Source organism: Muntiacus reevesi, chromosome 21 (assembly GCF_963930625.1).
Source record: "Muntiacus reevesi chromosome 21, mMunRee1.1, whole genome shotgun sequence".
In the NCBI taxonomy this organism is placed as follows: Eukaryota; Metazoa; Chordata; class Mammalia; order Artiodactyla; family Cervidae; genus Muntiacus; species Muntiacus reevesi.
The window spans coordinates 50,630,309-50,652,905 of NC_089269.1; the positions used below are offsets into that span (position 1 = coordinate 50,630,309).

Here is a 22,597-nt window from a genome sequence, read left to right on the forward strand (position 1 = left end):
GCTTCTCTATATTTCATGTCATGTCAAGTCAGGTCACATAATACATTTATTTTTGAGAGTCTCTAAGACTAAATGAAGGAGAAACAATCACAGTTTTTTAATTCAGTGATTCTGTGCCACTTGCATATCAGTAGAACAACTGTCTTTAGTGAACTTGAAATTGAGCCATATTTCTCTGGACAAAAAATTGGATATTCTTGAGTATTCAATTTGTGAAGCATATTGCTTTTGAAATACTTTGACTGTCTGCCACAGGATGTCCAAAGATGTTTTTTGGTGCTCCTTGTCATGCCTGGAAAGGCGAGTCATTGTTAGTTTTTAGTTCATATTTCTTCATTCTATAGGTTGCCTTCTCAGAAGTTCAACTTTTAAGAGTGTAATCAGCTTAGGAACCCTACATTTTCTGCTTATTTTGGTTCATGCCTTCTTAAACTCCCAAGTCCAACAAAAAGAGGAAGATCTAGAACAGCTTCCTATTCATAGTATCTTGATTTTCTTACATTTGATTGTGTATCTCAGCAGTATTTGACTCGGGTGAAGGAAATGACAGAAAAACTTTGCAGGCTTCAAATCTGGATCATAAGATGTCAGAGCCTTCTGTTACCTTATTTGACATCTGTTATTTAATGGCTCCTGCAAGCTCCATTCGGAGAAGGCAGTGGCAACCCACTCCAGTATTCTTGCCCGGAAAATTCCATGGACGGAGGAGCCTGGTAGGCTGCAATCCATGGGGTCGCGAAGAGTCGGACACAACTCAGCGACTTCACTTTCACTTTCATGCATTGGAGAAGGAAATGGCAACCTGCTCCAGTGTTCCTGCCTGGAGAATCCCAGGGATGGGGGAGCCTGGTGGGCTGCTGTCTATGGGGCCGCACAGAGTCGGACACGACTGAAGCGACTTAGCAGCAGCAGCAGCAAACTCCGTTGCCTTGGAGGTGCTTGAAGTTGCAACTTATTTAGACAACTCCAAAGATAGGTTCAGCTTATCCTCTAATTCTCTTATACTCAAAAATAAATGTTCTTTAAAATTTTTAAAAATATCTTCCTTCGAGTATTTGATACATTTTAAAAATTGTTTTAAAACTGTCTCATTAGAGTGATTTTTCTCCTATCGATTCTTTAAATTTATTTCTTATTGCTTTTCATTTTATAGTGCCTCATAATATGTTCCTAGCTTTGTTCCCATCTGTCTTGACTTTGTATTTGGTAATTGTTGATCCATAAATTAATAGCTCTCCTATTACTAGAGCCCAGTATAGAAATGAGCAGTATAATTCTTTAGTAAAATGAAAAATCTTCATTTGCGCCTATGGTCTCCCCTGTGTGTTGGTACATCATGGCTGGAGTCCACCCTAATTGGCTGTTGCTTATGCGGTGTTTACGTGTTACTAAGTGTTCTGAATATCACTATGCCTAAACTACACTTTTCCTGAATGAAATAAGAGCTTTTCTGTTTAATATGCAGTCAGGTTCCTAATCATCAAAATAAAATGTTACCCCTCCTCTGTCATTTCTTACTCTTCTGTGTTTAATTTCAGCTCAGAATTATTTTGCTTACTAGTTATGCATTTTTAGCTTATGCCATAAAAATAAAATCATAAATAAAAGAGACATTGAGGTAAATTAAGAATAAATTTTTATGGTGATGAACAGTATCTAAGAATTCAATAGACCTTAAAACTACAAAACAAACAAAAAAGAACCCTAAAGATCATCAACTCTGCTTCAGCTGCTGACCCACATCAGGGACCTGAGAATAAAATCCTGGTATCTTTGTTCCCAGGCTTCCCTGGTGGCTCAGTGGTCAAGAATCTGCCTGGCAATGCAGGAGACACAGGTTTGATCCCCTGGAGAAGTAAATGGCAACCCACTCCAGTATTCTTGCCTGGAAAAGCCCATGGACAAAGGAGCCTGGCAGACTGCAGTTCGTGGGGTTGCAAAGAATTGGACGTGACTTAATGACTGAGCATTCACATCATAAATTATTTTTTCTGAACCTTTTCGAGAATTTTGTGCAATTGAAAATGAACTTTGAAAATAGGATAAAATTCTGTTTTTCATCATCTTTTACGTTTCATTTTAAAGGGTCTCAGCCACTGGGCCAGTGAGATGGCAGGCCATCCCTGTCTGTGTTCAGGTCAGTTCGGTTCAGTTCAGTCGCTCAGTTGTGTCTCGGACTCTTTGTGAACCCATGGACTGTAGCACACCAGGCCTCCCTGTCCATCACTAACCCTCGGTTCTTGCTCAAACTCTTGTCCATTGAGTTGGTGATGCCATCCAACCATCTCATCCTCTGATGTCCCCGAGAAGGGGACTTCCCGCCTTCAATCTTTCCCCAGCATCAGGGTCTTTTCCATTGAGTGAGTTCTTCGCATCAGGTGGCCCAAAGTATTGGAGCTTCAGCTTCAACATCAGTCCTTCCAATGAATATTCAGGACTGATTTCCTTTAGGATTGACTGGGTGTATCTCCTTGCAGTCCAAGGGACTCTCAAGAGTCTTCTCCAACAACACACTTCAAAAGCATCAATTCTTCGGCACTCAGCTTTCTTTATGGTCCAACTCCCACATTCGTATGTGACTACTGGAAAAAGCAGAGCTTTGACTATGGACCTTTGTCAGCAAAGTAATGTCTCTGCTTTTTAATATGCTGTCTAGGTTGGTCATAGCTTTTCTTCCAAGGAGCAAGCATCTTTTAATTTCATGGCTGCAGTCACCGTGTGCAGTCATTTTGGAACCCAAAGAAATAAAGTTTGTCACTGTTTCCTTTGTTTCCCAATCTATTTGCCATGAAGTGATGGGACCGATGCCATGAAGTGATGGGACTAGATGCCATGAAATGATGGGACCAGATGCCATGATCTTTGTTTTTTGAATGTTGAGTTGTTGTTGTTTTTTTTAGCAGCTCTGTTACAGCCCAGAGTCTTATCCGGCAAACAAAGGATAGTATACCCTCGAGGTGTGGAAAGGCCTCAGTCCTTCTTGGCTTCCTCCTTTTATACATTTGTCTCCTCCCCCCACCCCCTTGAGTATGTCCTATGCAAATTGGGCTGGCCAAGAAGGAGGCATGTTTGTTTCACCTAAAGTTCTCACTCTGGTCTGTGAATCTTCTTTTGTTCCACTTCCGTGGGCTTTTCTCTTTCTTTGTCTTTTAGCCACCACCATTTTGGACTCCTTTTTCCTATTCTAACTACCTAACTTTCCCCCATCAAGAGATGGGAGGCCCAATTCTTTGGCATTAGGGGCGTCGAGGTCTCTCTGGCTACTTCCTGCTGAGCTGGGACGGCGAGGGGCGTTGGGCCTCCCCCTATTAGTCTTAAGCCTCAGAGCCCTATAGCAGTGTCCATCTAAGGGTGAGTGATATTTTCCATGGTCGGGTATAGTTTTTATATCCTTTTTGAACTGGCACTTCATGTTGTAGCTTGCTGACGTGGGCAGAGACAAACGGGTGAGACAATTGATATAATGCACGGAGCAGTCACAAGCAGCATCAACATGGTGATAACAGGGACCAGTAGGGGCATTAGCCAACTCCATATCCCCCTGCCAGGAGAAGGATCCCCCAAAGAGAGATCGTAGCCACCCCAGGAACTCTCCAGCTTGTTCTTTGAGATCCTGTAGAACCTGAATGTTTTTCTTGAGGACTGTGAGACTTTATTCAACTTGGGTGGAGGTATTTACACAGAAACAGCATTTCTCATTCAAGATGGCTCAAGTCCCTCCTTGTTTAGGGTTCAGGAGATCTATCTCCTGTCTGATGCAGAGTATAACCCCTGCCAAGCTGTGTTGGCTCGTTAGAGCTACCCTGGGAAATCTTATCCCCAGAAACTTACTTTGGGGGTGTTCATTAGAATGGCACTCATCTGTAGTCCTGAATAGCTATCTGAGATCTCCCAGGGGCTCACAGGTGTATTGAGTGTCCTCTTCTGTTTTCTTCCATGGCTTGACTCGTCATGTCCTGGTAGCTTGACCACTGTGGGAGTAGAAAGTATTACATACAGGGTAGGGGCCCTTCCATGTGGGCTGGAGTTGAGCCTTTGGGGACCCATGTTTCCAGACTTTAATTTTCCAGATGCTGGCCGCCCTCCAGGGAAGCCCTATGGTAAATCCCTAGTCCTTGAATGTTGAGTTTTAAGCCAGCTTTTTCACTCTGCTCTTTCACTTTCATTAAGAGGCCCTTTAGTTCCTCTGCTTTCTGCCATAAGGGTGGTGTCATCTGCATATCTGAGGTTATTGATATTTCTCCCGGCAATTGCTTCCAGCTGTGCTTCCTCCAGCCCAGCATTTCGCATGATGTGCTCTGCATGGAAGTTAAACAAGCAGGGTGACGATAGACAGCTTCGTTGTACTCCTTCCCCAATTTGGAACCAGTCCGTGGTTCCGTGTCTGGTTCTAACTGTTGCTTCTCAACCTGCATACAGATTTCTCAGGAGCCAGGTAAGGTGCTCTGGTATTCCTGTCTCTCAAAGAATTTTACACAGTTTGTTGTGATCCACACAAAGGCTTTGGCATAGTCAATAAAGCAGAAGTAGATGTTTTTCTGCAAGTCTCTTGCTTTTTCTGTGATCCAGCAGTTGTTGACAATTTAATCTCTGGTTCCTCTGCCTTTTCTAACTCCAGCCTGAACATCTGGAAATTCTCCCTTCACATACAGTTGAAGCTTAGCTTGGAGAATTTTCAGCTTTATTTTGCTAGCATGTGAGATGAGTGCAATTGTGCAGTAGTTTGAACATTCTTTGGCTTTGCCTTTCTTTGGGATTGGAATGAAAAGTGACCTTTTCCAGTTCTGTGGCTATTGCTGAGTTTCCCAAATTTGCTGGCATATCGAGTGCAGCACTTTCACAGCATCATCTTTTAGGATTTGAAATAGCTCACCTGGAATTCCATCACCTCCACTAGCTTTGTTCATAGTGATGCTTCCTAAGGCCCACTTGACTTCACATTCTAGGATGTCTGGTTCTAGGTGAGTGATCACACCATCATGATTATCTGGGTCATTAAGACCATTTTTGCATAGTTCTGTGTATTCATGCCACATCTTCTTAATATCTTCTGCTTCTGTGTGCTGACTTTTGGATTCCTCTCTTAGGACATATAGAGTTTCAATTAATAGCACTCCACTGCAGTTTTTCCTTTTCTTGTACAGATATTAACTTGAACCAAGAGTGCAAATAACTCTTATCAGGAATTGATCCTTGTTTGCCACTTGTCTCTGAAATATCAAATCCCAAATATTAACAAGATTTTTCATTCATATTTTTAGAGATTACTATTTATGCTTGATTCAAAATCAGTTTTATATCCCATAGTATGGCCATGAGAAAGAAGATGAAAAATGGAATTCTCTTTTCCTGGTGCTGATTTTCTTCTCTCAGAATTGCACACAGAGCCAGACTTCATCGTCACTTTCGAGTCTCCACTCTTGGCCTTCCATGGCCCCTCCATAGCTGAACTCCTGACCCAAGTTGCTGCTGCTGTTCCTCAGTCACTAACTTGTGCCTCTGTTTTGCGACCCTGTGGGCTGTAGCTTGCCAGGCTCCTCTGTCCATGGGATTTCCCAGGCAAGAATACTAGGGTGGGCTGCCATTTCCTTCTCCAGGGGATCTTTCTGACCTTGAGATCAAGCTTGTGTCTTCTACGTTGGCAGGCAGAGTCTTCACCACCGAGCCACGGGGGAAGCCCTTGTCCCAGATGCCCGTCATAATTTGGAAGGCACACTCCCATGGCTGTTGCCCTGGGGAATGTTGACCTTACAAAGTTGCATCTTCCTGCTCATCCTGCCTAGTTATTTCCTGACTCATCTGCTGGGTTCTCCACTGAAGCCCCTTCTTTCCATCCTTCCCCTTCTCTGGAGAGCCTCGTCCGCTCCATCCCTTCCTCCTCCCCAGTATGTGCTCCCCCTAACCTCCTGATCGCCAGTTAATCTTTTTTTCCATATCCCATGGATCCCTTTTAGGACTTATGGTATTGTCACTTATGGTATACTGAATGCTTGTACATACAGTTTAACTTTATCTTAAGGACAGTTTAGCTAGTGGGAAAAGGTTACCCTCACTCTAGGGCTTTTCTCTAGGAGTAAATGCATTTTAACACTGATCTTCTCCAGAGAGTTTTTCTACCTTTGATGCCTGAGCTGTGAATGAAATCTAAAGGTAGAAATAAGGCTGGAAGAAACCTCCTCATATGGACTTACCTGTGAGCAAAGCAAGAGAAGACAGTGCAGGCCTTCATTCTTAAATCTCACCAAATAGAGCCCAGGGCCACTCCCCTCGTTGGCCAGACCAGGAGGTCAACTGGAACTTTACTCTTGGTTCTACTGGACCCTTGGGCATGTCTGACTTTTTATTGACACAAGTAAGAAGAGATTTGGTGACCGAATATGTTAGTGACCATTAGATTCCTACAGAATCAGAGGATTTTCCCTCACCAACAGGCATTTCTTTGTTCTTCATATTTTTGAGTGTTTCAGCTTCTGACTTGAGTGCTTTCAATATTGTAACATACACTTTATTTTCACTAGCCTCTGAGGAAATTACTGTTATTCCTGTGTTAGTGTCACATGAGGAAATCATATCCAAAGGAGTGGTCAAATTATAGGTTTTAAGCTTCTATCTGACGGCTGGTTTAGTTTGGGGCAGCTGACAACTTCACACATGGTTTTAGTAAGAAAAGATGCTCTGGAAGATGTCTGATGGGAAGCAAAATAGACCCTGAGGGGAGACTCAAGGTTGTAGGGGAGAGGGATGTACCTTTGTTTTAAAGCAGCCTATCATTAGAAGGAGCCAAGGTTGCCATGGTTTGATGGAGGGAATGTGTGAAGAAATGTGTGTATCTTCAAAGACGATGAAGGTTGGTGTGGAGTATTATCAAAAGAATCTTAAGGTCCCATTCATAATCATCACCATGTCTTAAAGTTGGTTGTGGTCTATTATTGTTGCTGTGTCTTGAGCAGTATAGTTTCTCTGATGCTCATCCCTTGTAAGCTCCTTCTAAAGCACCTTATGGACATGGCGCAGGGTATTATGGCTCCCTAAAATACGACCTCGAACAGCCTCTGGAGATCAGTCGTGTCCGTGTAGAGTGACTTTAGTTTTCCAAGTTAACGTCTTTCAAACCCAAGACATTATCTCCTACGTGTTCAGGCTTCCCCATTATGAAATGTTGCATGCTGATAAACAGTAGAAATGTCTCTCAACACATGTTGCTACATGAACTGTTTCTTAATTATTTATAGGAACTTAGAGAAATACATAATAAGCAGCAACTCCAGAAACAAAAGTCCATAGAGGCTGAACGACTGAAACAGAAGGAACAAGAACGAAAGATCCTGGAATTAGAAAAACAAAAAGAAGAAGCCCAAAGGTGAGTCTTTTCAGTGGATTGTGAACCCATCTGGAAGGAACTGTAGGTACTCGTTACTCTTTGCTGAACTTCTCCAAGTTCTTACTGCACCAGAAAGAGCCCTCGGTTTTTAATGTGTGTGGCTCAGTGGTAAAGAATCCACCTGCCAGTGCAGGAAACACAGGTTCGATCCCCGGGTCAGGAAGATGCCCTGGAGGAGGAAGAGGCTACCCACTCCAGTATTCTTGCCTGGGAAATCCCGTGGACAGTGGAGCCTGGTGGACTATAGTCCATGGGGTTGCAAAAGCATCAGACACGACTTAATGGCTAAACACAAAAGTAAGCAAAAGCTCGTATACATATAAATCTTTGCATATATAAGTAACCTCTGAAGTTTTCGGTTGGTGCCCAGGGCTCTCTTAAGCTATGATTATGTAGATAAATGGAATTACACAAGGATTTGGGCCAATTGATATGCCTGTTTCCATGCCAGTGACCAAGATACGTTTCCAGTTCACAACCTTTTAAAAACAGTAGCCATCAGAGTCTTGGGTTTAAAATCCAAGTCCCTGAGCTCACTGGCCACACAGGGTTTCTCCTGTGGGGCGAATAGTGTACACCACCGATTTCCTTTTTTCAGCAGCAAATGAAACTTGAGGTCAAAAGGAGAAAATTTGCTGTTGCTGCTGCTTAAGATCCAGACACATTTTTGTTAGTTTCCGTTTGAATATTTGTATCTGTAGTCTTTTGTTTCTATCTGCTAGTAATATTTTGCATCTGGTAAATTACTAGTAATCTGGTAAATTACTAGTAAAATAGTAATATTTTGCACCTGGTGTTTTTCGTTTTGTTTTTACATGCCAATGGGTAAGTAGGTAGGGTCTCAAAACAATTTAGAGGACTATTTTATGGTTTTCTTGGGGCTCGGTCTAGGATTATGCCCCTAGACCTATCCCCTTGGATGTGTTGATTAGCTCCATTCTTTCCTTATCTATAAAGTTGATTATTTATAATACGCTGCACCAAAATTTTATATCCCTACAGAGTAGAAATAAAGATACAGTGTCATCATATGGAAACTTTAAATTTTCTGTGTACAATTGAATGATAAATAGTACCCAGAATTTAACTTCAGAAATTACATGGTTATATACTTTATTTTATTTTTATTTTTTTATTGGAAGGTATTTGCTTTACAATATTGTATTGGTTTGTGTCATACATCACCATGAATCAGCCGCAGGTATACACATGTCCCCTCCCTCCTGAACCCCCCCATCCCCCACCCCCATCCCTCTAGTTGTCACAGAGCACTGGGTTGATCTCCCTCTGCCACACAGCAAAGCCCCCCTGTTTTACATGTGGTAATATCTGTTTTACATACGGTAATATGTATGTTTCCATGATACTCTCTCAATTCCTCCACCCTTTCCCTCCCTCACTATGTCCACATGGTTCCCTTTGTTAGTGAAATATGTGAAGCAAATTTTATTGTGTTTTTTTTGTTGTGTTATGAATAGCAATTAACATTCTTACCCCTCTAGAAAAGTGTTTTTTATGCTTTCTTAAAAGATGTTTTGAAAATTGTAAGTGAAATGCTTAAGATTTAAATTAACAAGAATTCTGCTGCACTGAATGTTCATGATTATTCGAGTAGAAATAAATATAATATTTTTAAATGGAGAATGAAAGTTCTCTTTGTTTATGCTATGTTCCCTTGGTTGTTTCCTGATTCCACAAAATGACCTTTGTGCCTTGGCTGTGTCACAGGCTAGCGATTCAGGTTGTGAACTTCAGAACCGAGCGGCCTGGATCAGTCCTGAGGCCTGTAAGGCTGTGTGACCTTGCCGAGTCCTTCACTCCCTCTGCCTCATTTTCCTCTTCTGTAAAATGTGGATGATTAGGACCTGCCTACCTGGTCGGCTTCCCAGGTGGCTCAGTGGTAAAGAACCCACCTTCCAGGGCAGGAGACCCGGGTTCAATCCCTGGGTCAGAGAGATCTCCTGGAGGAGGACATGGCCACCCACTCCAGTATTCTTGCCTGAAAAACCCCACGGACAGGGAAGCTTGACAGGCCATAGTCCACAGGGTCCCCGAGAGCTGGACAGACTGAGCGACTGGGCAGCTGGTGGGAGACTTAAAGTAGTTAACGAATGTGGAGACTTCCCTGGTGGTCCAGTGGCTGACTCCATGCTCCCAATCCAGGGGGCCCAGGTTTGTTACCTAGTCAGGGAACCAGATCCCTCATCCTGAAACTTAGACCCGGTGAAGTGAAAGTGTTAGTCGCTCAGTCGTGTCTGACTATTTGCGACCCCATGAACTGGAGCCTCCCAAACTCATCTGTCCATGGAATTCTCCAGGCAAGAATACTGGAGTGGGTAGCCAGTCTCTTCTTCAGGGGATGTTCCTGACCCAGAGATTGAACCCAGATGTCCCACATTACAGGCAGATTCTTTGCCCTCTGAGCCACCAGGGAAGCCCAAGATTAGTGGAATGGGTAGCCATTCCCTTCTCCAGGGGATCTTTCCAACCCAGGGATTGAAACCAGGTCTCCTGCATCATTGCAGGTGTGTTCTTAACCATCTGAGCCACTGGGGAAGACCCAGTACAGCCACATAAATAAAAATAAATATTTTTTTAAATGTGGAAGACTAATTATTATTAACATAGTATCATTTATTATTGCACATTATTTTCATTCAAAGTGTGTTCATTGGAACTTCCCTGGTGATCCTGTGGTTAAGATTCCACACTTGCAGTGCAGAGGCTGCACGTTCAATGCCTGGTCAGGAAACTAAGATCCAACATGCTATGCAGAGTGGCCAAAAAAAATGTAAAATGTGATCATTTATGGAGTCCCCTGGTGGTCTAATGGTTAGGATTCAGTGCTTTTACTGTAGTGGCCTGCATTCAATCCTTGGTTTGGGAACCAAGATCCCACAAGCCATCCAGTACAGAAAATAAATAAATAAAAATAAATAAATTATGATCGTTTAAGGAGTTTTCTGATTTTGTCAAATGTGGAATGCAAGAAAAATCATTCCTAGTCAAGAAAATACATATCATTCCTAGTCTTTTCCTATATCAATTTCATCATACTTTTCAAGGCCTAGATGTAATTGCACTTTCTCTCTTTGTGTCAGCTGCTTTGAGGAACAAAGTAGTCAAATTCAGTAAAACATAGAAACTGTTGCTTAGTAAGGGATGGTTGCTACCGTCAGTGTTCAGAATAACCTCTTGGTTTCTGTTTCAGTTCTGGGGAGCTACTCGTGTGCTACATAAACGTGGCATGTGCCCTCTGTGATCTAATTGTTCATGGGCTTCTCTAAGCAGTCTTTCACTTGCAGTGTTGGATGTATTTTCTGTCCATGGAAGTTATATTCCTGTGTGTCTTTTATTTTTCTTTGCAGTTGTATACCACTTTTTAAATGGAGGAGTATTTACCTGAGTTCTCTAATTCCTTTATAAGCGACATCAGGAATTTTCTTTCTGTGTCTTTCTAAATCATGTGATCTCGTCTTACCCGGAAGGGGAGCCCTGAGAACCCCTGTTTCATTGATTCAGATCTTCCACCTGAGGAACAAACCATATCCCTTGGTGCTTAGCATCCCATTGACTAGACGGAGCCCTTTGTGAAAGGACACCTCACGGCAGTGTTAACGTGGAGTTGCTTCTGTGCTGTAACCAGGCGTTTTGTTGACAGACGAGCTCAGGAAAGGGACCAGCAGTGGCTGGAGCACGTGCACCAGGAGGATGAGCAGCAGCGGCCGCGAAAACCCCACGAGGAGGAGAAGCTCAAAAGGGAAGAGAGTGTCAAAAAGAAGGACAGTGAGGAGAAGGGCAAACCGGAAATGCAAGACAAGCTGAGTCGGCTTTTCCACCAGCATCAAGAACCAGCTAAGCCCGCTGTCCAGGCTCCCTGGTCCACTGCAGGTATGAGAGACCAGAATTAGGCTAGCAAATAAGTGTTCTCCTCACAGGTCCTTCTGGGAAGTAGCCGTATCTGATCAGGCTCTATCTTGGCTACGTTCATAGCCATGAGAAGGTCAGTCATTATTTGGACGGTGCACATGTTCATTCTCTAGCATCATTTTAGAGATCTCTTTAGTTCTCTCCACACCATGGCAACCCTTGGCCCTGTTATGCTGGCATCCAGAAATCGTTTGTAGACAGCAGTGGCGGGAAGTTTCATTGCCAAGTGCCATTCATACAGCTGTATTCCTCATGGAGATCATAACCCTTCCTGCCAAAGAGGAACCTGCTGCTTCTCCAGTGTGTTATTTTCTCTGGGAAGTTCAGAGCTGTCTCAGCAGCAGGAAGTGGCATTTCTTCTCCTGGCCTGTACTCACGCGACTTTCACTGTCCTTGGTCTGCACTGCATCCAGTTGTGGTCTTACTTTTTGAAATGTTTTTTTGCCCTTTGAACACAAGTGGCCTCCTAACTTACCTTTTATGTGTCCACGTCTGGGGCCTGCAGCCTCAACATTTCCATATTGCTTAACAGGGGAAGGTAAAGTTGTGCTTCTTGGCCCTCCCATATGAGTTGACTGATTTGAGATTTATGTCGCATTCAATCTACTGCATCCTGCTAGACACAGTGCATCGGGGGAGAGAGGTCTTGATGCCTTACAGATGTGCGCTGCTGGCGTCTAAGCCAGGAGGCAGAGAATGGGGGCGTTAACACTGCAGTGACCTTTGTTTTGTGTCCACTAATGACCTCTCAGATGGGATGGAGCTGTTGACATCAGATTTGGCTCTGCTTTGGTTTCAGAACCAGACACATCCTTACTGAATGTCTTCCAGAAGTTCCTTGAGTAGATGGAAATGGTTCAGATGTTAAAATAGACAATAGGGGAGATAGATGTCAGTAATTTGGCATGTGTCATGCGTTTCTGTTCCACATAGCATTTCATTTTTGTCCCCTTCCCCTCCTTTCCTTATAAACAGAAAAAGGCCCACTTACGATTTCTGCACAAGAGAATGTAAAAGTGGTGTATTACCGAGCACTCTATCCCTTTGAGTCCAGGAGTCACGATGAAATCACGATCCAGCCGGGAGATATAGTCATGGTAAGAAAGGCTCCAGCGAAAGTGTGGTTTGTGTTGATGGTTAGCATCTGTCCTCTTCTTGTACTTTATTTGACAGTTGTAAAATTGTGGGCGAGTGTGAAATCCAATAATCCAGCATGAGTTTTTGAAGTATTGACTCAGTCTTCTTCCTTTTCTATTTGAATGAGAGACAGCATTTATAAATGTATCCTGCATCAGCTCAAAATAGAATTGTTAAAGAATAATGGGTTCCTGACATAGCCTTGTGTATTTTCAAATCTGTAAATCTGTGGTAATTTCAGAGTTTAGATTCCTACTTGGATACTATGAGTAGTCTTTCAGAAATAGTTTTAAATGCAAAATATTTGGTCCCAGTTGCCAATAATAACTTCTGTATCTTTGGGTCAAAGCATCTTTTGTTCCCTTTACTCATGTAAACTTTGAATTGTGTGAAGAGTAATGAACTAAATACAGTTAATCTGCTTTCCTACTCTGTAAATGAACAGATGAAAGAGTTTAGAATTTTGCTTGTCATAGCTTGTTTCTGTAAATACAATAATTAAATATAATCTTGTGATTGTAACTAAAGCTATAGTAATCAGTTTGAGAAAGAATAAAGAAATGTGGTTGACCTAAATTCTTTCCTAAAAGAAAGCAGTAGTCCTTCAATCCAGTTAATGTATGGCTTAGAAGTGGTCGAACTTTGCATTACTGTTGGCTTTTTTTTTTTTTTTAAGATGGAAATGGGTGCTCGCTTCGGCAGCACATATACTAAAAAATTGGAAGATGGAAATGGTTCAGAATTTTCAAAGAACTGTGAAAATTAATAGTTGAGACAAACACACTTCCCATACTGGGACCCTGTGTCATTGAAGTATAAAGGATGTCGTGTAGCCACAGTAATTGCTCATACATTCATGTTGCACTTATGCGTCATATTTAGAGTATGAGATGTTTCACAGGTCAAAATATTTAGAAGGAACGATGTGTTTGTTTCTCAGAGAAGCTGATCTCCTTTTCCCTTATTTTCTGATAACTTTTTCTCTAGTTCTTTTGGGCTGGAAATAAGGAGGTTACACCTAAGGGTCCCGAACCTTTCAAAATCAGCATTTCCTTCACAGTAATGAAACCTGAGGTTTGGATGCCCGGGCGCCAGCCTCACTTACTCTTCACAGAACACCCTACACATGAATGGGAACCCGAGGCAGGCAGTGTTTTCTCAGCTTCTTCCCCATCTTCTCTGTCCTGATGGCCTCAGGCTGTCTTTTAAAGCAGATGAATTGTAATTTATCTAAGTACCAATCAATAGCAGGAATCTAAACAGTATGAAGGTATAATGCTGTAGCAGATAGGACCTTGTTACAAGGTTGATTTTTTTTTTAACACTGCTTTCAAAAGAAAAAAAAAAAAAGCCTAACATTTTTGAAACTGGATTTTGTTGCAGCACAAAGTGTAGAAAAAGTAATATTCTCTTCTTGAGATAAGGAAGTGTCAACCAAGTGTTATGATAAGGAAATATTACAGACGCTCTATATTTTAATGAGTAAATATTGCTATTTTCGAGGAAAACATTGTCTTGTTACAGTGATATTGAGTCCTTTTTCCTTAAATTGACTAGTTAAGCCCCAGCCCCTCTGGAAGAATAAAGTGTAGATATACCGTAAGAATGAAACATCTCATTAAACATGTGTTTTGCCTTGCTTTCAAACCTGTGCTTTCCTGGTGGAGGTTAAAGGGGAATGGGTGAGTGCCTTCTCACTGTCAGGAAGTCTGTATCTTATTAAATGTTTTGTTCTTTTAAATCACTTTACTTCTGTGTAAGTACACATATCTTTGGGTGTTGTCGTGGCAGTGAAAAGATGTTTTGAGTTTGTGTGGTAGGCTGTGCTTAAAATAGAAAAAGAAGAAAAGAAAGGAATAAAAGTTTGCGAACCAGGTTTCTGTTCGCTAGCTTCCATGTATAGACTTAACTTGAAGGCTCCGTATTGGCAAATTATCAGGTCAAGTCTCTCAGATCATGGGCAAAAATAAGTTCTAAGTAGGTTAAACTTAAAAGATAAAATTCTTTTTTAAAAGTTATTTAACAAAAAAAAAAACTTTCTGGGTTAAAACTGGAGGCCATCAATGAACAACATGGAAAGATTTGACAATATTACAAAATTAACTCCTATAGATTGCAAAATATATGAGAGATAAAGGGTTGCCATATGATAGATAGAGACTGAAAAGTTAATATGAAAGAAACCTACAGCTTTAAGGAAATACATACACAGATAAAGAAAAATAAATGATTTTTAAAATATACAAAAAGATGTTTCTTTCTTTGGTGATCAGGAAAATGGAAATGTTAAAGATGAGATAACATTTTTCATCTCTCAGCTGAGCAAATTTATGAGTTTGATAATATCCAGCTTTGTCAAGACTGTAGTAAAGTGAGTATAACACACATCATGAGCATTGTCATATGAATTGGCTGAGGCAGTTGAAAGGCAGTTTGGCAACGCTTATTCAGACTTAAAATTCCTCATTCCCCTTGACCCAGGAACTCTGTTATTCTTCCTTCTATAGGCTGTTTTGGCAAGTGCATAAATAAATGTGTCCATGGATGTTCACTGCAGCACTGCTGGTAAAAGTTTCAAAAAAGGAACAGCCCTGTATCTCTCAGTAGGGAGATGATTTAAATAAATTACGATACAGCTAAAGAATAAAGATGTTTTCGAAAATTACACAGGTCTACATATATTGGATTGGTCCCGAAGTTCGTTTGGGTTTTTCTGTACGATTTGGCCAACCTGATACGAATAAACTCTCCAGTAAAAAAAGCAGAAACAATATGTAGAGTATAATTGTATTTGGGTAAATAAAAAACCAGGTGTGTGTTTTTTTATGCAGGTGTATGTTTATATGCATATAGTTTACAGTCTTACAGTGTAGGCATCAAACTGTTAATAGTGGTTACTACTTGGCAGTAGTTGGGGTGGTTGTTTTTAATTTTATGTACTTCTATACCACCTGCATGCAGGAGACCCCAGTTCAATCCCTGGGTCAGGATCCCATAGACTGGGATCCCTGGAGGGCTATTGTCCATGGGGTTGCAATGAGTCAGACACAGCTTAGCAACTAAACCACTACCACCATATTTATATTTACAACTGTATGTACATTTGTAATTTTTAATAAAACACTAAAGATAAATCCGACTTTGACAAATAAAACAGAGAGTGTCCACCCAGGTCCGGTTCACTGTTTACTTTATCTCCGACATCCCAAATATGTGATGAAGGGACTTTGTTGTAGGCATCCTGTGTCCTCTTGTTGATGGGACTGGAGTGGTATCTTCATTTTATATCCCAGAACGCAACAAGACACCCCAAGTAGCATCAGCTGTGTTATCTTTGTGAGGCTAACAATTGGACACCCAAAGTGGAAATTGACTTGTAAGAGTAACAGTTTTTTTATTTCATGAGTTTTGTAGTTAAGAAACACAGTTGTGGAAAATATACAGTAGAACATCCTTAGCAATCTCTCTTGGTTGAGTAATCAGGAGTTCACTTATTTTTGCAGGCATAGTCATCATCAGATTCTCCTATTTCTCAGACTTTGAAAAATAGCTAACTATACCTGTTAGATTTTAGAAGTCTAGCAACTTGTTTCCTGTTTTAATGCAGGCAGTCCTGCAGGAGGCTTTAAAAAATATTTTGCTTTTTAAAATCTTGATTATCAGCTCAGTTTTCTCCAAAAGTATTTTTTCATGATTAACAAAAATTAGGTGGTATTTCATATATAGTCCTTTTCTAACTGTTGTTGGTAAGGTAACATCCACCATTCAGATGTTTAAAATCTTTTTAGAAAAATAGGGAGAAACACGTGAAAAAGCCAGTGTATGATGAAGTTCCCAATGAATGTTCACTGCTGCTGCTAGGAATGTAAAAGAGAAAAGGAATCAGAGTAAACAGATGTGCTATCGGAAGACTTCTGAATGGAGGCATCTTAATTGAGTTGACCTTGATGGCTAAGGCTTAGATACTTTGAAAACCTATGGCCTGTCTTCTGATATGGAGGTCCCGTAACCTGGAGGGTGAAAAAGCCCAATTTGGCATCCACAATGTATTAGAATAATAGCATGAGAAATTAGAACAATGCTGCTCACTGCCATTTTGTTTAAGTTTATCTTAAGAGCACAGGCTGATCATCTAACTCAGCTGGCTTTAAATGGCACAAGGCTGAATACATCAGTCCTGCTCAGGGATCTTAAAGTGAAAGTGAAGTCGCTCAGTCGTGTCCGACTCTTTGCGACCCCATGGACGGTAGCCTACCAGGCTCCATGTTCCATGGGATTTTCCAGGCAAGGGTACTGGAGTGGGCTGCCATTTCCTTCTCCAGGGGATCTTCCCAACCCAGGGATCAAACCCGGGTCTCCTGCATTGCTTTACCGTCTGAGCCACACACACACACACAAAAAAAACCAATCCAGGACTCTCTCCCGGAGACTCTGGGAAATTTTAATCCATATTTAGGATTCAAAAAGAAGGCTGAGTACTGAAGAATTGATGCTTTCAAATTGTGGTGCTGGAGAAGACTCTTGAGAGTCCCTTAAACAGGAAGGAGATCAAACCAGTCCATTCTAAAGAGATCAAACCTGAATACTCATTGGAAGGACTGATGCTGAAGCTGAAGCTCCAATACTTTGGCCACCTGATGTGAAGAGCCAACTCATTGGAAAGGACCCTGATGCTGGGAAAGATTGAAGGCAGGAGGAGAAGAGGGCAACAGGATGAGAAGGTTGGATGGCATCACTGACTCGATGGACATGAGTTTGAACAAGCTCTGGGAGTTGGTGATGGAAAGGGAAGTCTGGTGTGCTGCAGTCCATGTCGCAAAGAGTTGGACACAACTGAGCAACTGAACAACAAGAATTCAAAATCTCCAGTGGTTCTGTCAGGGAGTTTTGGGTACCACTGATCTAGCCTAATCTTTTTTCTGTCAGAATTAATCCCAAGTCATTCTGAAAAATATCATTTTCTTAGAACCATCCAAAAAAAAAGAGAGAGACTTCTTTAGGAGTTCTTAGCCATCATCCAATCCATTCATTCAGAAAATTATTTATACTTTAATTTAGTGTTACTGTTATAACAATTTAAACTCATTTTTTCTCTTCTTTTGATGGAGAATTTTTTTTTAATGTAGTCAAAACCGTTTCTTTCCTGCCTTTCTTAGATTTCCGTAACCTTAACATCTGAGCCGTTGCTGTTTTGAGGGACCAGTATACACTGATTCCCAGAGTGAGCCTAATCTAGCCCATGCCTGTTTTGTAATAAAGTTTTACTGGCACACATTCAGGCACATTCCTTTCCATATTGCCTACAGCTGCTTTTGTGCTACAATTGGAGGTTTGAGTCCTTGTGAAAGCTAAGGGGACTTCCCTGGTGGTCCAGTGGCTAAGACTCCAAGCTTTTGGTGCGGACGTCCTGGGCTCAACCCCTGGTTCCATTAACTAGATTCCACATGCTGCAGCTAAGAGTTCCCGTGCCTCAGCTGGAGATCCTGCATGCCACAACTCAGACCAGACACAGTCAAATAAATATTTTTTAAAAAATTTTTGGCTGACCTCTAGATTAGCACTTTAGAAAACAGGTGTTTTTTTGGTTTTGTTTTAATGTTTTTAAATTTTATTTATTTTTTAGTGGAGAATAATTGTTTACAATACTATGTTGGTTCCTGCCAAACATCAACATGAATCAGCCACAGGTATACACACGTCTTCTCCCTCTTAAACCTCACTTCCACCTCCCGCCCTCCCCTCCTCCTGGGCTGTCGCAGAGCACCTGGTTGGGCTCCCTGCATCATACAGTGAATTCCCACTGGCTAGCTGATTTACGTATCAGATAATGTATATGTTTCCACGCTCCTCTCTCAATTCGGTCCACCTTCTCCTCCCCCCACTGTGTTCACAAGTCCATTCTCTAGGGCTGCGTCTCTAGAAAACAGCTTTAATATCCTCATCCGGGAGTTCAGGGGGCACCCTTTTATGCTTGAAGCACGTGCTGTCTCCACACTCCCTGCATATCCCATGCAGCTGCAGTGGCAGGTCTAAGCCAGTACACAGTTTACACATGTTTACTGTCCACAGTCTGTTCTGCTTGTGAGGAGAAAGAGGACCTCTGTTACCCTTCTCTGTGACAAGGTCAGAGGCGTTAGAAACCTTAGTGTCACCTAGCAGAGATGGCGGCCATGAAGCCATAAACACTGAGAAAAGAGGTCTGATATTATTGGGTATCGGGGTTCAGTCGTTGCACCTGATAATGCTGCCTGCATTAGACTGTCGCCTCAGTGCCCTCCAGTATGCAGTGCCTAATTATTAACAGTTCATACACTAGGTCTCTAACATATTCCCAGACCTTTAAGCAACATTTGGGGTTTGTGCTTCCCACTTTGACATTTCACTAGAAGGCCCCCAGATGCTTTGAGATGTCGCAGTGTGGTGGCTAAGCAAAACTGTGTTAAGACCAATATTATTAGCACAAAAATCCCCTCACTTGTGAGTGATCAATGTAAGCCACAGAAAGGTGACTCTACCCCATGTACATAAAAGTTCACGTTATAACCAGCCATAAACGCTTACAAAGAAGCCTGTGTGTTTGACTGTGCTTTTTCTATCCTAATTATATATAACATTTTCACAATTGGTTGGCATTTTTGCGTAAAGCTTTTCAACTCCAGGAGGAAATGTTTCTCATTTTCGTACAAGACTGTTTATATAAGTGGTTAATTTAATTTAATGTTATATGTGAGTTTTTATTTTATCCTCTGAACCTTAAAATTTAATTGGTCATTCAAATTAATGGATTTCTATAAGAATAAATTGAACTCATTGAGACTATTGTTTGTTCAATTAGCAAACAGTTTCCTAGGTTAAAAGTGATGGATTTCCTTGGTGACAAGTGACAAGCTGGTTTCATTATTGCCTTGAAAGTTAGCCGAAGCTCTTGTTTGCAAGGATAAGGGGCTGGCATGGCACCCTCTCCTCTTCCTGAGTACACACATGCACGTCTCAGTGGTGGTGCTTGTTTTCTGTCGTCTTTGGGGCAGGGTTGGGTGTAATTAACTAGGATGTGAGCTCAACCTGCCCGTGGGGTGGAACATTCCCTCAGGGCTTCAGATACAATTCCAGGTGTCAACCAAAAGTCTGGTTAACCAAGTAAGACCCGTATCTCAAGGGAATGACAGCGGGTCATAGGACATCATTAAGTAAAGCAGCTGGTACTCAAGGAGGCCTAACTAAGACAGACCAGTAAGGGGTTTCAGATAGGCTGGGATCTGGGATCACACTCCAGCCCCTACAGGAAGGCCAGCCCAGAGGGCCTGTGGTACCAGACAGGTTTCTAGAGCAGGGACCTCCCCACAGAGAACCCAAATCTCTGGTTACCTAAAGTGACCAGGGTCAGACAGAGCCCAGGCTTTTACAGGACAAAAGAGAACTGCACAAGAGTCAGAGCTGGACAACAGGAGAGATGGCTTTAGAAAGTCTGTCGGATTGCCCTGGTGGTCCAGTGGTTACAGCTTCACCTTCCAGTGCAGGAGGTGTGGGTCTGAGTGCAGAACTCAGGGAGCTACGATCCCGCATTCCTCGTGGCCAAAAAACCAAAATATAAAACAGAAGCAATATTGTAAGAAGTTCAATAAAGACTTTAAAAATAGTCTGTATCAAGAAAAATCTTTAAAAAAGAAGAGAATCTGTCATCAAGCACATCTCAGATGCCAGGCAGTATTCTGGATACTTCTTACAACAACTGTTATAAAACAGGTACTGTTATTGTTATCCTCCATTTTATAGATAAGGAGACTGAGGCACCAAGAGATTAAACTTGTCCAAAGTCAGCCAGCTAATAATTGTAGACGTGGTACTAAAACTGAAGCAGGCGCTGCAGGAGGAGAAGGAGGCAGCAGAGGATGAGCTGGTTGGATGGCATCACCAACTTGATGGACATGAGTCTGAGCAAACTCCAGGAGATAGTAAAGGACAAAGAAGCCTGCCGTCCGTGGGGTCGCAAAGAGTCAAGACACGACTGAGCAACTGAACAACAAGGGGCTTCTCTGGTGGCTCCGTGGAGAAGAGTCTGCCCACCAATGTAGGAGACACCCGTTCGATCCCTGTTCCGGGAGGATCCCACATGCCACAGGGCAACTAAGTCTGTGTGCCACAATGAAAAGCTCACCACCACAAAGAGTAGCCTCCCCTGGCTGCAACCTGAGAAAGCCCTCACAACAACAAGGACCCAGCCAGCACTAAAACTGAGACAGTCTGATTGCAGAGCCCTACCCTTGAGCATGGTACCTTGCGGTCTTGAGGCAAAGTGCTTGTGTGTCTGACTCCAGCTCCTCACTCACCGCTGACTGTCCTCCCCTTGGTCCTGGGACACACGGGAAGGTTAGGAGCTTGTCTGTTGAACCTGATGAGAAGTTGGGGAGGCCCTGGCGGAGCCTGTCCTACAAAGAGCTATGTTTCCAGCACAAAGCAGCTAGCAAGCTACAGTGGGTCAGAGTGTCACCAGTGAGGAAGGGCATCTAGCCATTTGAGTTTAGCAGAAAATAAGATCCAAGTGGGGAAAATGTCACCTTAAATCCTCATCTCATGAAACATGTGGGGCTGCCCAGAAGAGGAAGAAAGAAGAAGACAGTGTGGGGGTGTTCGAACTGGAACTCTAAAGCCAAAAATAGAACTTTTGGAAGCAGTGTTGCTCTTTATCTCTGGGTAACTCCCTTTTGGAGAATTCTCAGCTTTAAAAGTTGCTTTTCCCCATGCCAGTAAGGCTTCTCTAAAGTAGAGCAGCAAGGAAGCTCTCCTCCAAGTTATTTTATAAACCACATGTAGAAATAATTCAGTGAGCTTTGAATTCTACTTTCTGCATGCCTATCCCAAGGTTTGTTTTTTTTTACTCTACACAGAATACAAATAAATAAATTTATTTTGTGTTTTTTGTTTTTGTTTTCTTTAATTTATGTTTTTAATTGAAGGATAATTGTTTTACAATATTGCTTTGGTTTCTGCCAAACATCAACATGAATTAGCCGTAGGTATACAAAAGTCCCTTCCCTCTGTTTTGTTTTACTGAATATTTGAATAGGTTAGAAAACTGGATTTTTTGCAACTTTTTTCCAAAGTCATTGTTGAAACCCTAGCACTCATTTCTGTGATTTCAAAAGAGCAATATTCAAGTCCAATGAAGTGTTCAATGCATTACCTCCTGAGGCAGTGTTTTACAGGATAAAATAAGATCTCTGACAGAACTTTATTTGACTTACTGTAATGAAAATAATTTTCTACTAGGGAATGTAATTATCTTCAAATTGATCTCCTGTTGCTCAAAAATAGTGAGGGTAACTTGGAAAGATAAGTATTACAGTCATTCTGGTGATTCTCACTAATCCTTTTGAGTCAGAATTAAGATAAAATGCAAACATTAAAAGCCCAGTTGTAATAAAGCTCCTCTGAAGTTTTTAAACAGCAGAATCCTGTATTCTCCTGTGCACATTTGTAAATGTTACAGTACAATTTGTGCAAAAGAAAGTGATAGGACTTTAATATAATTAATCATTGCTCTAAATAATCATTTCTTTAATTTTCTCTTCATATATCTGGAGCTTTCAAAAGACTACATGCAGCAGCCAGTTTTATTGCCTATAGAAACATCTAAGACTGTGTTTTCTGTTTCTCTTGTCTGTGTGCTGAATAAGGACTGCTTAGTTATTAGAGACTTTTAGAGGGCTACATTTATATTGATTGCACCCTTTGCTTTCCATTTTAAATAATAAACCTAAGTCAAATTATTTTTTAATAATTACTTGAGTTCCTGAGTGATGAAGTCTGTCACATCATTTTATAATTCAGAGTAGCTCAAAAAATTTAAATTATGGGACTTCTTAAGACTTCAGGTACTTTATCCTACCTGCTATTGTTAGGAGAAAAAGAAAAAGATAAACAGGCACAAAAGAGTAAGAACTTGAATTATAGCACCAACTGTTTCTTTAGAGTTAATGTTTAGAGACTATTTTTCCAGACTCTCAGACTAAGAATAAGGCGAAGGAAGGTCTGTGCTGTGTGTTAGTCTGACCGGGTCAGAAGTGGGGGCTTTGTTCTGTTGAGAGTGTTCGGTGTCTGTAGGGGTTGATTTAGTTCCACTTAAATTAAAGTTTATGACTTTCCTGCAGG

At 41.6% G+C, this 22,597-nt stretch overlaps 1 protein-coding gene across 10 annotated transcripts in view; it reads left to right on the forward strand.

Annotated features, from left to right (window-relative positions):
- The window catches only part of ITSN1 (intersectin 1), a 252,839-nt gene that overhangs the window by 143,087 nt on the left and 87,155 nt on the right, over positions 1-22,597 (forward strand). For 8 of the 10 annotated variants that reach the window (XM_065913505.1, XM_065913504.1, XM_065913500.1 and 5 more), the window contains 4 exons: positions 7,233-7,360; positions 11,028-11,272; positions 12,287-12,408; position 22,597. The exon at position 22,597 is cut by the window's right edge and continues 247 nt beyond it. In XM_065913505.1, the coding sequence (XP_065769577.1) occupies positions 7,233-7,360; positions 11,028-11,272; positions 12,287-12,408; position 22,597 (496 nt within the window). The remainder of the gene's footprint in view (positions 1-7,232; positions 7,361-11,027; positions 11,273-12,286; positions 12,409-22,596) is intronic. The other 2 variants (XM_065913506.1, XM_065913503.1) reach the window with 1 other exon arrangement.